The sequence below is a fragment of the Toxorhynchites rutilus genome, chromosome 1, assembly GCF_029784135.1.
Source record: "Toxorhynchites rutilus septentrionalis strain SRP chromosome 1, ASM2978413v1, whole genome shotgun sequence".
In the NCBI taxonomy this organism is placed as follows: Eukaryota; Metazoa; Arthropoda; class Insecta; order Diptera; family Culicidae; genus Toxorhynchites; species Toxorhynchites rutilus.
This window is the reverse complement of record NC_073744.1, coordinates 75152289-75167622: the sequence shown is the minus strand read 5'-3', so window position 1 is coordinate 75167622 and position 15334 is coordinate 75152289. Positions and strand designations below refer to the sequence as shown.

The following is a 15334-nucleotide window of genomic DNA, read 5'->3' as shown; positions in this document are numbered from 1 at the left end:
CCGCGTGTTTTATACTCTAGCGGTACACACTCATAGGATAGAGACAAATCGGCAGACTCAGCCAGAGGGGCGAGTCCAACGAGACGAACGAATGAGCGTTAAAAGGGAGCGATGGCAAAAAAATACATTCATTACGATTTGTTCGCTCGTTGGATTCACATGCAGGCTAAAAGGGGTCCTTTTCAGGATCACAAAATTATCCTCAATCTAAAGAGTTTATTGTTTTGTTATCACTCGATATCCCCATCGGCTAAACCTTCCTGTTTAGCAATTTGTTGCCACTCGCCACAGCTTTCACAGTTGGAAAATTTCTTCCCATCCAGCTTTGTGACATGTTGTACAGTAAATTACATTCAATGCGACGTGCCGAAGCACCACTCAGTGTCGCATTGGAGGCGATTTTAACCTGTAATTGAACATTTGCGATGACAGTGGTACAGTGTCGACTTTCAATGTGGGGTCATAATTTGGATCTCTATGTTTACAAAAATGTCCAACTAAATAAGTCGCATTACATGTCCGTCCAATTAGCTAAATGTCGAACTAATTGTAAATTACTGTACTTTCAATCTGGAAACAATTTAAGAATTGGTGAAAATTGAATAATCAGGAAAGTCCCCAACTATCAATAAGCTCAGAACAACTGCCAAATTCACATACTCATCAGATCCTGGCAAACAAATTATGAAAAAATCAATTTGTGTTTTATTATTATTTTTGATATTATTATAGAAAGCATTGAACTATATTTCGTAAACTCTTTTCTGAAAGGTTTAATGGCCCTGATAAGCGCCGTGTTTTATGGAATGGTTCCAATTTAGAAAACTTAGTACTCGTAGTGCTCCCTTGGCCAAGTGGTTAGCGTCATAACTAACATGCCGGGTGTTCGGGTTCGATTCCCGTTCTGGTCGGGGGATTTTTTCGTCAAAGAAATTTCCTCCGAATTGCACTGTGATCACGCGTATTCTAGAGCTTGCCACTCAGAATGCATTCAAGGCGTGTTATTTGGCATAGAAATCTCAACTAAGTATGTACTAATAAAAATGACGCAAGTAATACTACGTTGAGACGGCGAAGTTCCTCTAGGAACGTTAGTGCCATTGAAGAAGAAGAAGTACTCGTGGTTTTGAAAAAAACATTTCGAACGCCCTCGATGCCGCCTTGTTCTGGATTTGCCACCAAAGCAGTTTGTATAAAGAACAAACTTTTTTCTTCTGCTTCCTGATGCCGTTTTGCGGTTGCGTTTGCCACTCGCTGCAACTGCCTGTTGTTGTCTTGATGTCCACCGAACCGAATGTGTTCTGTTCCTATTGCGGGTTTTCTCATCGTCGCGAGCAGCTTTGCCAGCTAACTCGATCACTTCGGCGGCCGAAACTATATAACGCCGGCTAGGTGGACTGGTGCACTGGTACTAACGCGCTCGGCCTAGCTACCCTTGCGGGGAACTCCAGATCAACACGGTTCGAGCGGGATTTTGCCTTTCCCTTCACTTTTCCTCCTTAACCATGTCCAGACATGGCTGCTTGGGTTGGTTTGTTGATGTGTTGCGATGCGAACCGATGTGGTGTACGGTTTGGATGAGAATGATCGTTACGGAAGGAAGGATTATAGTTTATAGAGACTTTAAACTTTTTCAGTTCATTCGTCTCTAGCCTTGAGAAAGGCCCTTTGAAAACTCTACTTTACTCTACTCCAGCGCTACCACCTCTTGCCTTGAGTAAGGCACTCGATCCCTCGCCGTCCAGCTCGTCCAGCAACGATGTTGTCCAGTCGGTGTCCACACAAAGAATGATCGTTACGGCAGCGGAGCGGGGATTTTTAAGCTGACTGGCTGGCTCGAGAATTACGCATGTGTGAGACTGCGACCAATGTTGGACAGATTTGGTCTCATACCACTCCAGGACACTTTTAGAATAGTGGCATGATGCCAAATCTGGCCAAAACAGCGGAGCTTCGTCGTGCTGCTGCAAGAACGGCAAAAGGCGCTTCTCGAGGCACTCAGATTTGTAGATCTCGCCATTTACTGTGCCCTTTGTCACGAAAGGCTCACTCCTCAGTCCGCAAGAGCAGATGGCCTGCCAAACGAGATATTTGGAGGCGAACTTCGACATTTTCTTCTTCTTAGATTTGTCGTCCACATTGAACTTGCTCTTGCCGGTGAAAAACTCCAACCTCGGAATTTGCTTAAAATCGGCTTTTATATACGTTTCGTCGTCCATCACACAGCAGCCATATTTTGTCAGCATCTTCTTGTAGAGCTTCCGTGCCCGTGTTTTAGCCGTCGATTGTTGCCGCTCATCGCGGTTTGGGAAGATCTGTACCTTGTATGTATGTAGTCCAGCTCTCTTCTTTGCGTTCTGGACGTAGCTCTGCGACATGCCGATCTTTTTAGCCAAATCACGGCTTGAGACGTTGGGATTTGCTTTAATCATCCGCTTCACCTTTCCCTCCGTCTTTTTATTCTCCGGTCCCGGTTTTATTCCATCTCCTTTGCCGTGGTCCAACGTCAACCGCTCCTGGAACCGCTTCAACACTCTGGAGACTCTGGTGAATGGTGAATGTTCAACATTTTTCCCAACTGCCGGTGCGACAGGTCAGGAAATTCCAGGTGTTTGGAAAGAATTTGTTCTCTCGACTCGCGTTGGTTCACCTCCATTTTCGTTAAATCGAAAAACACGACTTCGAGTTTGACAGTATGTAAACAATACACATCAATTAGAAAGTGTGCAAAATTTGGTTGATTTTTACCCAATGGTAAAAAAGTTATGCTCTGTTGAATGTGTCGCAAAAATTTCGTGTTCGCCCTTTAACTAACTAGTTTTTGAGAAGAAATCATTATTCTCGCTACCTAAAACAACATTTTACAATCAAACTACTACTTATTAACGATGACTTAAAAACATATTGAATTGGTAGGAAGGGTGGTGAGAAGTTTGGCTACCCCTGCTAAAGCGGATATAGCATAAGATTATTCATTTATAACGAGAGACTGACTAAGATCTATTAGACGGATTAATTGGATCAGGATCATGGATCAGATGTTGTATCATAGGTGGAAGTGTTTAAGACGCAGATGAAGGGCCAATTCCCTGACCTAAACTCTTCGATGCCTTTAGGCATGTTGAATACACATCATTGGAACCCGTATATGGTCGTACATGAAGAACGCATTGAGTCAGTCCAGAAACAGTTTCTTCTATTTGCACTTCGTAAACTCAACTGGACCTCATTTCCACTTCCTTCATATGAAGCACGTTGCATGCTCATAAACATCCAAACACTAAAAGAACGCCGTGAATTTGCAATGCTTTCTTTTGTTAATGACCTAATTTCGCAACGAGTACAGTCAGCTGAATTACTAGAAAAACTAAATTTCTATGTACCTGGGCGTCAACTAAGAACGCGAAATTTGTTTCTAACCAAAACATCCAGAACAAATTATGCAAATAACGCCCCTATCAATCGCATGATGCGTATATACAATCAGCACTGCGAAATAATTGACACAACAATGAATAAAAAACAGCTAAAAAGAAACATGTACCGCAAAAATAATATTTAACCTAAGAAAACATTGTAACATTAGTGTATAAGTGTGTAGTCTACATTTGTTTGACGAAATGAATAAATAAATAAATATTATTCTCAGATATTCTCTCGATGCATTTTATCCTAACATCAAGACGGCGCTACGAATTTTACTGATGCTTCCAGTTACAGTGGCATCGTGCGAACGCAGTTTCAGCAAGCTTAAATTGATTGAAAACTATCTGCGTTCTAAAATAAGACAAGGCCGACATAATGGCTTGGCAATTCATTCGAACGAGAAAGAATCGTTAAGACTTTGATTTTGATGCAATTTTGGACCATTTTGCTTCAGCTAAAGCTCGCAAGGCAAAAATTTGTATAGATAATAAGCGAAGCTGGTAATGATATTTCTAAAAGAGAACATTGGTATAAGTGAGTAGTTTTTCTCATATTTATACAAAATATCACAACCTCAAAACAAGTGAAAAAATCGAAAAAAGTGGTACTTTTTGGGGCGCCATTTTCATCGTTTGCCAGGGGCGCTGCCTATCCTCACTACGCCGCTGGAGAGGAGACTGGCTTTTCCCAGGCTGAAAATCTTTACTTCAACCATTTACTAAATATTCTCAACCGTCATATGCACAGTTATCGAACCCAAGGGGGGAGGGGATAAAACGAATTTTCAAATCGAATCAAATATGCAATTACACCAACATCATAAAATATTGTTACGGAGCAACTTTACCCCGCTCAGAAGCATTCACAACTCTTTCACTTGTGCGCTCGGAAGCAGCGCAATCAAAACGCAAATAAAACAGAAATTCAAACATCCTTTTCTATATTGAGAGTGTATGCCTTCGGAGCTCTCCGGCCACACTCACCCAGTGGGACGCTTCGAATGCCGTACGTACGTTAGTGCAAATCAAAACTTGAACTTCGTAAAACCGGGGTTCGTCCACGTCCGCATTGGCGTTGGTCAAACCATGGTCTTAGAAGAACTGGACCAGGTCCCGGCGCTGCGAACAGCAGAACTGCACCGAGCCAAAAGAGGTTCCTCCTTCTCGGCATTAAGAGGTCGGACGCAAGGTTCGAAAAAGGAATAGAATCTGGTGAACCAAAGGCGGAATGGCAGTATTTTCTTGCTCGTTATAACTTTAGCACCAAAGCAGACGCCCGGGTTTTACATGAAACGTAACACTCGAACGTTACACACTTGACTTGCCGCCATGAATATTGTGCCCAGAAGAACAACTTTTGCGCTGACTTGTCCGGGATGGGAAACGGAGTGTTCCCAGTTCCTGTTACTCCTCCACACCTTGGCTAATGGAGATGCATAGCGTATATGGCCTAGAGTTTCGATTGCCTGGTTTTTGGGAATAGACAGCCAAACTCCGGAGAAGCGCAAACGGAAGGTTTATAGTTTCCCAGTGGCGTATCGTTTTGGTTGACTGACTTTCGTTCGAGTGATCGCTTTGTGAGGGGATGTGGCTTCCGCTCGTCGCAGGAAGTGGATTTGAATGGATAGTGTTTCACCAATTGAACATCGTGTTCTACAACCATCACTTGCAGTATTCAGCAAAACTTTTGAGAGTAGCAAAGCGTCGTATAACGTAAGATAGTTTGTTTTGCGTACAAACATGTTGTGTATAACATATTTACACCCTCCAGCAAGTGTTATCATAGCGGGAACTGAAAGTAAAGGTTTTTCATTCGTTTAGTGGAATAAAACTATCAGCGTTGGCTGAAAAGTAATGTACAACTGAAGTAATGCACATCGGTTTGAATTCATGATGCGTTGAATAATATTGGCTCACGCAGGAGTGCATCCTTCATTCAGTATGGTGGACCTACGTGGGTGTACTGGTGATCACGCGCTCTTTGAAAATAATTATGTAACCGCATATGCCACATATACACTCGTCAAAAAATTGGAGGAACAGAGTGCGAAGTCGGAAACTTTAAGTGATTTTTGACATGCTGTAACTTCGTGAAAAATCAACGTATATCAATGGGATACACATCGTATTGGAGCTACAACTGTAAAAAATATTTTACGTACATATTTTTATATTGGTGTTTGTAGGTGTAGTGGACAACAATACAGAGAAAAATAAAACATCGTTTTTTTGTTTTTTCAAAGTTTTTGTGGACTAACACAATTTTTCGCTACATTTGCTTCCTAGAACGTTCCTGTAGGATCTTTCATGCAGAGGTATTTCTGTTTGAATGAAAAATTACCCCTTCGTCTTCGATGATGAATTATCCCATAAATAACTACCGCACCGCAAATCGAAAGGCTATTTGAAAGATCCAATAAATTCTGTTACTTTAAAAAAAATTATTTAATTTTTTGGCATCGAATTTTAAAAATTACCAAAACCGGATTATTATAGTGCTTCACAAAATCTGCGGTAATTCTGCAAATATCGCAGTAAGTTCTAATGTTTGCAGGCAAATTTTTAGCCTAGTGTATTCCCTCGACATCCGTGAACGTTTCATATTGATACGTTTAGCCGTTTTGTCTAGCCGATTTTTCAAAGTTTGGAGAAAATTAGAGGAGCATTAAGTCGCAAATCGTACCAGAAGTATAAAATGCTACGCGACTCACAGAAAGAACGATTTGTAACGTTCGTTTTCATGTGTTTGTAGGTACAAGGATTGCAAGGAGTGATGACACTCACACGTATACATACGCATTTCCACACATACACGCACTCCTCACCCACAATCTCATAAAGACGAAAGTCACGAATCGTTTATTCTGAGAGTACGCAGAGCATTCTGTATTTCTGGTACAATTTGCAATAAACACGATTTACTCCAAACTTTGAAAAATCGGCTAGAAAAAACGGCTAGACGTATCAATATGAAACGTTCATGGATGTTTAGGAAATACACTAATTCAGTCATTCCATGCCAAACTGATATAGTGGCTCTAAGATTTTCACGAAAAGTGGTAGTTTTTTTCTTTGTTGCAAAATATTAGACCCGTATTTTTAATTTTTTCGTTAGAGTGACCATTTTCATTTTGCACTATCTTCCATTTATTTCATTCTTGTAGGAGAAGACGGGGTAAGACGGCCACCCTAAGTATAGAGTACAATTAAACAAAAGTATCTCAATAATTCTATGAAATGCTTTAAAAACATACCGTTTTCTATACAAACACACTGAACAGGTCTGTGTGTTTACTATTGTAACATTGTTTTCACAGGTCATGTCCATATTTACCATTACAACACTAAATTTCTTGCAAGCAAAATAACAAATCGGTGCTCCTCGCCATCTGATGTTTATTTTTATTGTTTATCATGACGTTTCACCTATCCACACTGTTATGGATTTTCCAGCCGGGTGACGTCTTTAGAGAACCCCCATTGAACTGACAGGAGCCAACATATCGGGTATCCCACTGACATTTTCCCTTTGTTTTCATATAAATTGGGTATTCCACTGACAGTTCTGCTTGAGATTTTGCTAACGATCCTAGCATCAATCATAGCACCCGGCTGGGATTTTCTGTTTCCCTACTTAGAAGAGAAACATATCCACAGAACTGCCAATACTGGTAAGACGTTTTCGTGAAACACGCTTTAATCCAGCGCATTCAGATCAGAACAGAACACACAGAGGAAACCGAGAAAAGCTTCCCGCACCAACACTCACACATGCGCTCATTCTCGCTCTCACATTTGGCACTCACCTTGTCTTCGTCTTCATCAGCATCATCGTCGTCGTCTTTGGTGAGAATGTCTCATTCCCCATACAACAAAAGGTCACATTTTTTTTCTTTTATCTGCTGTTCCTATTAACACTACACAACAGCGGACTGCGGACTGTTCAACAGTGCTGAAAATATTCACATTCACGACATTCAAATTCGGCGAATTTCTGCCTTCCTTGTATTGATAACCTACTGCTCAAGCGAGAGTCGATAAATATGGAACAACACTATCAATGAACCCCAGTGGAATGAACATCAACATCAGCTTGCCATGAAGTTCATTTTTCATTTGCATCTTCTTTTTCGTCATGGTATTCGTAAGGTCGAATATGAAGATCATTGCGTGTTAGTGAAAATCAAAGCATAAAATTCAGCGTCACCAATTGAGAGTGAAACCGATTAATGGTAAAGGATTTACTGTGATTGCTTGGTAAGTGTTTCGCAGTTGACTATAAAATATAATCAAATGTTATGTAATTTTCGTCCAAAAAATTACAAAATAAAGTGTCCGAAATTTGAATTCAATTTGTCCGAAATTTGATTTAGTGTCCGAAGTTTGATTCTTATTCGCTTCATTTCAAAAGCATTTTATTCGATGATTTTCTTATGTTTTCAATCAAATAGGTACCAAAGTAGAAAGCTTAAAAGCATTTTGAACTAATTGATTAACAATATCTACCAAATAATACCTGTGCATAAAGTTTAGATCTGTTTTCGGCATCATATGCCTTAAGCGTCCGAAATATGATTCGGAACGGTATTCTATTTTATTGTGGTTCACACTTTGATACATTCTTCTTCTTCTTCTTCTTCTTCTTCTTCTTCTTCTTCTTCTTCTTCTTCTTCGAGACAGGCCTATGTAGTGAATGTTAAGATGTGATGCAACATGTTTGCGTCCCTTTCGTTCTTCTATCGAGCCGTGTGTGTTTCTATGTGTGTGATATAAGCATTAGGAATGAATATAATTCGCTTGTTTGGCATACCTCGACAACTAATCAAGCAAATTGAACCAAATTTGGCATATGGAGGTTCTAGAGAGCACCAAATGTTTCTGTGGCGGTTCAATTCGCATATGTTCTACAATTACAAAGTGACAAGCGTTGTTAGTCCATTTGATGTTTGCGCTAATGAAATTGATCTTTGTTCGAAAGTGGAAATGGATTTTAATGTGATAAAACGCATTCTTATATCTTCTTCTATCTATATAAATGAAAATGGATCACCGAATGTGTTGATAAGAGCAAAACTCGAGAAAGAAAATGTCCGATTCGGGGCTGTCTTCATTCTATCATATTTTCTGTATCAAACATTTATTCTTTGTAACGGAGATACATGTTATTTGCAGGTGGTTGAAAAGTCTTGAATGAGAATTGTGTCTGAAAATAATCTGATATTATAATGACGAGTTTTGTTAGAAGTACTAGGAACTTTATAGTAAAAGATAATTTCAAAGGGTAGATTAGAAAATTAATCAATGAACAGTTCTGCGATTGGACCCATGAACGTGCGCTTAGTAAAAGAACGTGAATGTGGTAACGAAAAATAACTTTAGGGCGGGACGAAGTATGCCGGGTCAGCTAGTCTTCCCAAAAGTAAATTGTTTGCGATTTTTAATTGAGTTAAACGACGACTGGGAAGTATCGTTAATGTCTTGTCGTGTCGTTAATGGATTTACTAATTCAGTTCAAAGTTATCTTGAAGGACCCTTAAACTAGTATAGAATGAGTCATTTTCATTTTGATACGGATCATATTCACGAAACTTATAGGTTTTTAACGAAATGCTGTTGCAATCTTTCGGCTCTTTTCTATGCGTTTCTCAAAGTATTCTTCGTTTCACCTCCAGAGAATTTGCTTCTTCTTCCCGTAGCCGTTTAACTAATATATCATTTAACGCAAAAACTTCTTTCTTCCGGCTTTCCTTGTCTCCTAGATAAGGAGAATCATCGAAAACAACGACAAAGTAGAGCTTAAAAAGTTTCATCGAGCTCTGGTGTAGGATTCGGGGCGAAGCCAAATACCATCATAAAGCTCAGTTTATCATGCCCTAGTTAGACAGAAAATCATCAAAAATTTAAGCACTAAAAAAATATTGAAATTTTGAAATATTTTTTTTTTTAATTTAGAGAATCAGTACTACTCTAATTCATATTTAAATGTGTGTCTACGGCTTTTCTAGATATGTGTGATTTTTTGACGTAGGACTACGTCTAACCGGAAGATATAGGGGGTGAAATGGAAATCTAGGCATTGAACAAGTAGGAAAAAATGCAAGATTTGGAACGCTTATAACTCGAGCATTTCTCAATAGATCGCGAAGGTTTTAGCATCAATTGATAGGAAATATATCTACGCATCTATCATAACGAATAACATTTCATTTTTCTTGAGATAAATAATTGAATAATTGTGAAATATCAAGCATTGTCAAAATGCACTATGTGCCCATTTTTGATTGGTCCATTTTGTGCTCCTCAAATCGAACCGACCAAAACGGGCAACCAGAGCAGCAGCGAAATAGAATGAACCACGATTGGAAAGGAAAAAGAAAAAAATGAACGAAACATTGGTCGCAGTCTCACACATGCGTAATTCTCGAGCCAGCCAGTCAGCTTAAAAATCCCCGCTCCGCTGCCGTAACGATCATTCTCATTCAAACCGTACACCACATCGGTTCGCATCACAACACATCAACAAACCAACCCAAGCAGCCATGTCTAGACATGGTTAAGGAGGAAAAGTGAAGGGAAAGGCAAAATCCCGCTCGAACCGTGTTGATCTGGAGTTCCCCGCAAAGGTAGCTAGGCCGAGCGCGTTAGTACCAGTGCACCAGTCCACCTAGCCGGCGTTATATAGTTTCGGCCGCCGAAGTGATCGAGTTAGCTGGCAAAGCTGCTCGCGACGATAAGAAAACCCGCATTCGGAACAGAACACATTCGGTTCGGTGGACATCAAGACAACAGGCAGTTGCAGCGAGTGGCGAGTGGCAAACGCAATCGCAAAACGGCATCAGGTAGCAGAAGAAAAAAGTTTGTTCTTTATGCAAACTGCTTTGGCAGCAAATCTAGAACAAGGAGGCATCGAGGGCGTTCGAAATGGTTTTTTTTTCAAAACCACGAGTACTAAGTTTTCTAAATTGGAACCATTCCATAAAACAAGGCGCTTTTCAGGGCCATTAAACCTTCCAAAAAAGAGTTTAGGAAATACAGTTCAATGCTTTCTAAAACATTATCCAAAATAATAATAAAACACAAATTGATTTTTTCATAATTTGTTTGCCAGGATCTGACGAGTATGTGAATTTGGCAGTTGTTCTGAGCTTATTGATAGTTGGGGACTTTCCTGATTATTCAATTTTCACCAATTCTTAAATTGTTTCCAGATTGAAAGTACAGTAATTTACAATTAGTTCGACATTTAGCTAATTGGACGGACATGTAATGCGACTTATTTAGTTGGACATTTTTGTAAACATAGAGATCCAAATTATGACCCCACATTAAAGGCCGACACTGTACCACTGTCATCGCAAATGTTCAATTACAGGTTAAAATCGCCTCTAATGCGACACTGAGTGGCGCTTCGGCACGTCGCATTGAATGTAATTTACTGTACAACATGTCACAAAGCTGGATGGGAAGAAATTTTCCAACTGTGAAAGCTGTGGCGAATGGCAACAACTAAACAGGAAGGTTTAGCCGAACAAGATGGAAATAACGAGTGAAAACAAAACAATAAACTCTTTAGATTGAAGATAATTTTGTGATCCTGAAAAGGACCCTTTTTAGCCTGCATGTGTATCCAACGAGCGAACAAATCGTAATGAATGTATTTTTTTGCTATCGCTGCCTTTTAACGCTCATTCGTTCGTCTCGTTGGACTCGCCCCTCTGGCTGAGTCTGCTGATTTGTCTCTATCCTGTGAGTGTGTACCGCTATAGTATAAAACACGCGGACCCCAAAAAATATCTTATTTTCTTTCGAACCGTAAACCCGTGTGGTTGTACGGCATCGGCATCGTGGACGTAACAAAGGAGGACAAGTTAAGGGAAAGGCAAGGTCTCACTCGAACCGTGCAGGTCTCCAGTTCCCTGTTGGTCGCATTCACTGATTGCTCCGCAAGGGTAACTAGGCCGAACGGATTGGTGCCGGAGCACCACTATACCTAACAGCGATTATAGAGTTTCGGCCGTCGGAGTGCTCGAGTTGGCTTGCAAAGCTGCTCACGACAATCAGAAAACCCGCATCAAGGACAGAGCAGCTTCGGTTCGGCGCTCATCAAGGCAACAATTAGTTTCAGTGAGTGGCAAAGTGTTTCTCCGGCACGTCGCATTAAATGTAATTTACTGAACAACATGTCACAAGCTGGATGGGAAGAAATTTTCCAACTGTGAAAGCTGTGGCGAGTGGCAAACGCAATAGCTAAACAGGAAGGTTTAACCGAACAAGATGGGGATATCGAGTGATAACAAAAACACAACACCAAAGGTTCTTTTCAGAACATCAACATGTTCATAAAGAGTAAACAGTAAACTAATCCATTTTTCAGGTAGATAGGTAGGTATTCACGTAGGAGAAGAAAATAAAACAATATATTTAAAATATATATATTCAACAAAAGCTGTCCCCTTTGTACAGTCCTACGTCACTCCGGTTATGTTCCCGACATTACCCACCCGGCCTTTTTCAGATTTTTTTCAGTGTTGCGCCGTTCCAATTTTTTTTTTATTTTTTCAAAGTGCCTGGCTAGGTATGGGAGTAAAAAGTGCCCCCAAACCAAATCACCAGCTTAATGGAAAATATTGTATAGGGTACTTAATATGAAATAGCAGTAGTACCATATATTTGAGTCCTTATATGGTACAACATAGGATATATGGTCAAAATGCAGCTTTTCGTTGTTTTTATAGCGTAATTTTTTCCTGATTTTTTAAGAGCATCGCGAGACACAAAAATAATTTTTTTCATCATCTGCATTATTATTTTTATTTTCTTGAAATCGATTATTTCATTGTATTCGTGGTTTCTAATTGTAAGATTAAAATGAAAAAAAATATATAATAATTTGGATTTTTTTTAAGTCAGCAGTACGATAGAGATCTGAGAGAAAAAATAAAATCCTTGTGGAAACATCATTCCGATTAATGAGAACGGAATGATGTTTCCACAAGGATTTTATTTTTTCTCGCAGAACTCTATCGTACTGCTGACTCCTGTGAATTTGGTAAATCATCTAAATCCAATGTAAAGATAATCTCATATATTTTAAGATACGAGAAAAAAAAACCCCGTATAGCGCAACGCTCTAAATATACCGACAAAATTTAGACATATAAAAAACAAAATTTAAATAAATGTTAGAGCAGTAGTGGACCTCTAAATTAAAAATAAATTAAAAACGCCCAAAGGCCAAAAAAGTATTTTTTTCGCGTAATCCACTTAAAATTTCACGAAAAAATTGCGCTACATGTGGAAAAAACGTCTTTCGGGAACATATTGAAGTACAAATTGAAAATCTAAAATCGAGCACATCGTGAAAATTGTCCAATTTCAAACGCTTATTGCTCAGTCATTTCTCGATTGATTGCTGAGATTTTGGCGACAATTGATTACGGCACTCCATAACAATTTTTTCAATTGAATAAAATAATATTTGTCATGAAACTAACTATCGAACAATTGAAAAACCTCAACCCCTATCTTAACGAAGATACCCACTTCTGATTGGTCGAAACTAACGACACATGCGGCGGATCATGTGCTTACAGTAATTGGTCCGTTATTTCCTGAAGGATATACGAGATATTTGTATCACTCCATCACAATTCATCACAATTAATAAAATAATATATTATATGAAACTTACTATTAAACAATCGAAAATCTCCAAACAGAAATACCTCGGAAATCCGGTAATCGGCATTGTAAATACATCGAAGTAGAAGGAACCTTTATTTCCACCGAAATGTGTTCTCTAACAGAGACATCAAATCCAATCCAAATCCAAATCCAAAACATGAAAGTACGGGGAACTTTTGTTCCCACCGAAATGTGTTCCCTAACAGAGATTTCTAAGTCAAGGCGCCTGGGAAAATCGGCATTGCAAATATATGCAAGACGGGGGATTTTTTATATTTCAAGTAAGGTGAGTGATACGATTAATTCTAGCAAATAAAAATTAAATTCGGAACTTTAATGTTGGTTGCTTCGAAAAATTTCGTATCAATGACCAATCGTGTATTTTGAAACATTTAGCACAAGTGTAAGTGTAAAATTGTGTATGGTAGCAGTTGTGTTAAAAATGACTTGAAATATGAAACGATTTATTTTAATTTTCATAAATAAAAACCAATGTGTGTTCCTGCTCGAGAACGGATCGTCGTCGTTCATTTTCACCCATATGGCGAGAAAAATTGAAAAAGTGAAGGATTATTCGTAAATGTGATTTCCCATATGCTCTTTTCCATTTCATATATGCTTTCTCTATAATAAAGTAACATGTTTTTTTTCTGATGAGAAAAATTTATAATTGTGTTCGATAATGATAATTGTCATATATTACATTGGTGAATTTTTTCTTTATTTAATTCATACATAATACAGGAGCCATCTCGTCCAGGGCGACAGATGGCGGCTTGCATCATATCTCACTCCATTTCAGCATGTTCAATCGTGATACGCATCATCAAACAACTAATTATCATCACCACTCGGTTGTAAACAATGGTGGAGTGAACAAACAATACCCAACAACCAAACAAAACAGCCCTTTCCAGAGCCATCAAATCATTATCAAAGAGTTTAACAATGTAATTCATCAAATATATCCTAAATCAGCATGCAACAGATATCCTAATGGAATCCTACGTCAACTATGCGGTCGTGTCTCGGACATAACCTTCCTGTGACTTCTTTTAAATTGATTTCAAATAACATTTTATACACACTTTAAAACCAAAAATGTTGCATGGTTTGACAAAATAAATCATCTCGCTTTACTAAAATAATGGCTGTATTATGGCTACGATAGAATTAAATCGATACGCGGTCCTAGGACCCATACCGGCTTCATTAGGCCGCAGGAACTGAGAAATGAACGAGAAACGCTACTTACTGGAAGGATCGTGAATCCATTTTTTCTTCTCTGGGATCTGCTGCTGTTGTAGCTTCTGCTGGAGGGATGAGTCCATCTGTTGGATGTCTTTATCATCCTGAAAATGAATGAAAGAAAACAGAAATTGAATTGAAAACATCGTCTTTATGGATCGCGCAGAGAGGATATAAATTAAGCTGTTGTATTGTGAGTTTTCTGTTTGTTTCTCAATAACACCCTCAAGGAATTGTAAATCTCGAAAGGCGACAGCGAGTCGAAGGAATGAGCAAAAAAAAACTTTGTTATAATTGAAGATTGTTATTTTTGCTGCGAATTATCTCCCAGTCACAAAGTTATATCGAAGCAAAGGAAAAACAAGTTTTGCGCCATCGTTTATATCGCGCTAATTGAATCTTTACAAAACCAAACAAATGCCACCAACAAAACTCTAACCGTCAAGACTTATGCAAACTGACACCCAGGTCACTTAATTAAACTCATTCCGCGGTCGGCTCAATTTTCCATCCAATTTAGGCCATCGATTTCTCGAGCGAGTGGACTCGAGATTTGCCAATCCATTTCATCCCGTCGATGATCCGTAAATATTTGCCGGCGCTAGGTTTTGCTTTCGTTTCATGATTTGCTTCTCGCGTTGGTTTGTTCACTTCCAGGGTTATCCACCCCTCCCCCCCCCCCAAAGTCGAATTTCGAAGAAACCGAACCGGAGTGAGTAGAGAAAATTGAAACTCGGCTCGAGTAACAGACAGGCGGCGTGTGCGGACAGCCGGGAATTGGAATTGCAAATTAGTTCCCTCCAATTTCGGGTCGCACCGCAAACAATTCGCAATTCACGGGAACTGTCAGCCACTCTGGATCCGAAGGCTGGTGAAGCTGACGGAACGTGTCGATGAGCAACTGGCTTTGTTTACGTAATTTATTTTCACGGCAGAGCCATGTGAGTCGACGAGGGAGATGGTGTTGGTCTTGGAAG

General features: G+C 39.4%; 1 protein-coding gene across 1 annotated transcript in view; it reads right to left on the bottom strand.

Annotated features, from left to right (window-relative positions):
• LOC129772754 (proteoglycan Cow) overlaps nucleotides 1-15334 on the bottom strand; it is a 421514-nt gene that overhangs the window by 145425 nt on the left and 260755 nt on the right. The window contains exon 2 of the mRNA XM_055776228.1: nucleotides 14365-14461. Within this exon, the coding sequence (XP_055632203.1) occupies nucleotides 14365-14461 (97 nt within the window). The remainder of the gene's footprint in view (nucleotides 1-14364; nucleotides 14462-15334) is intronic.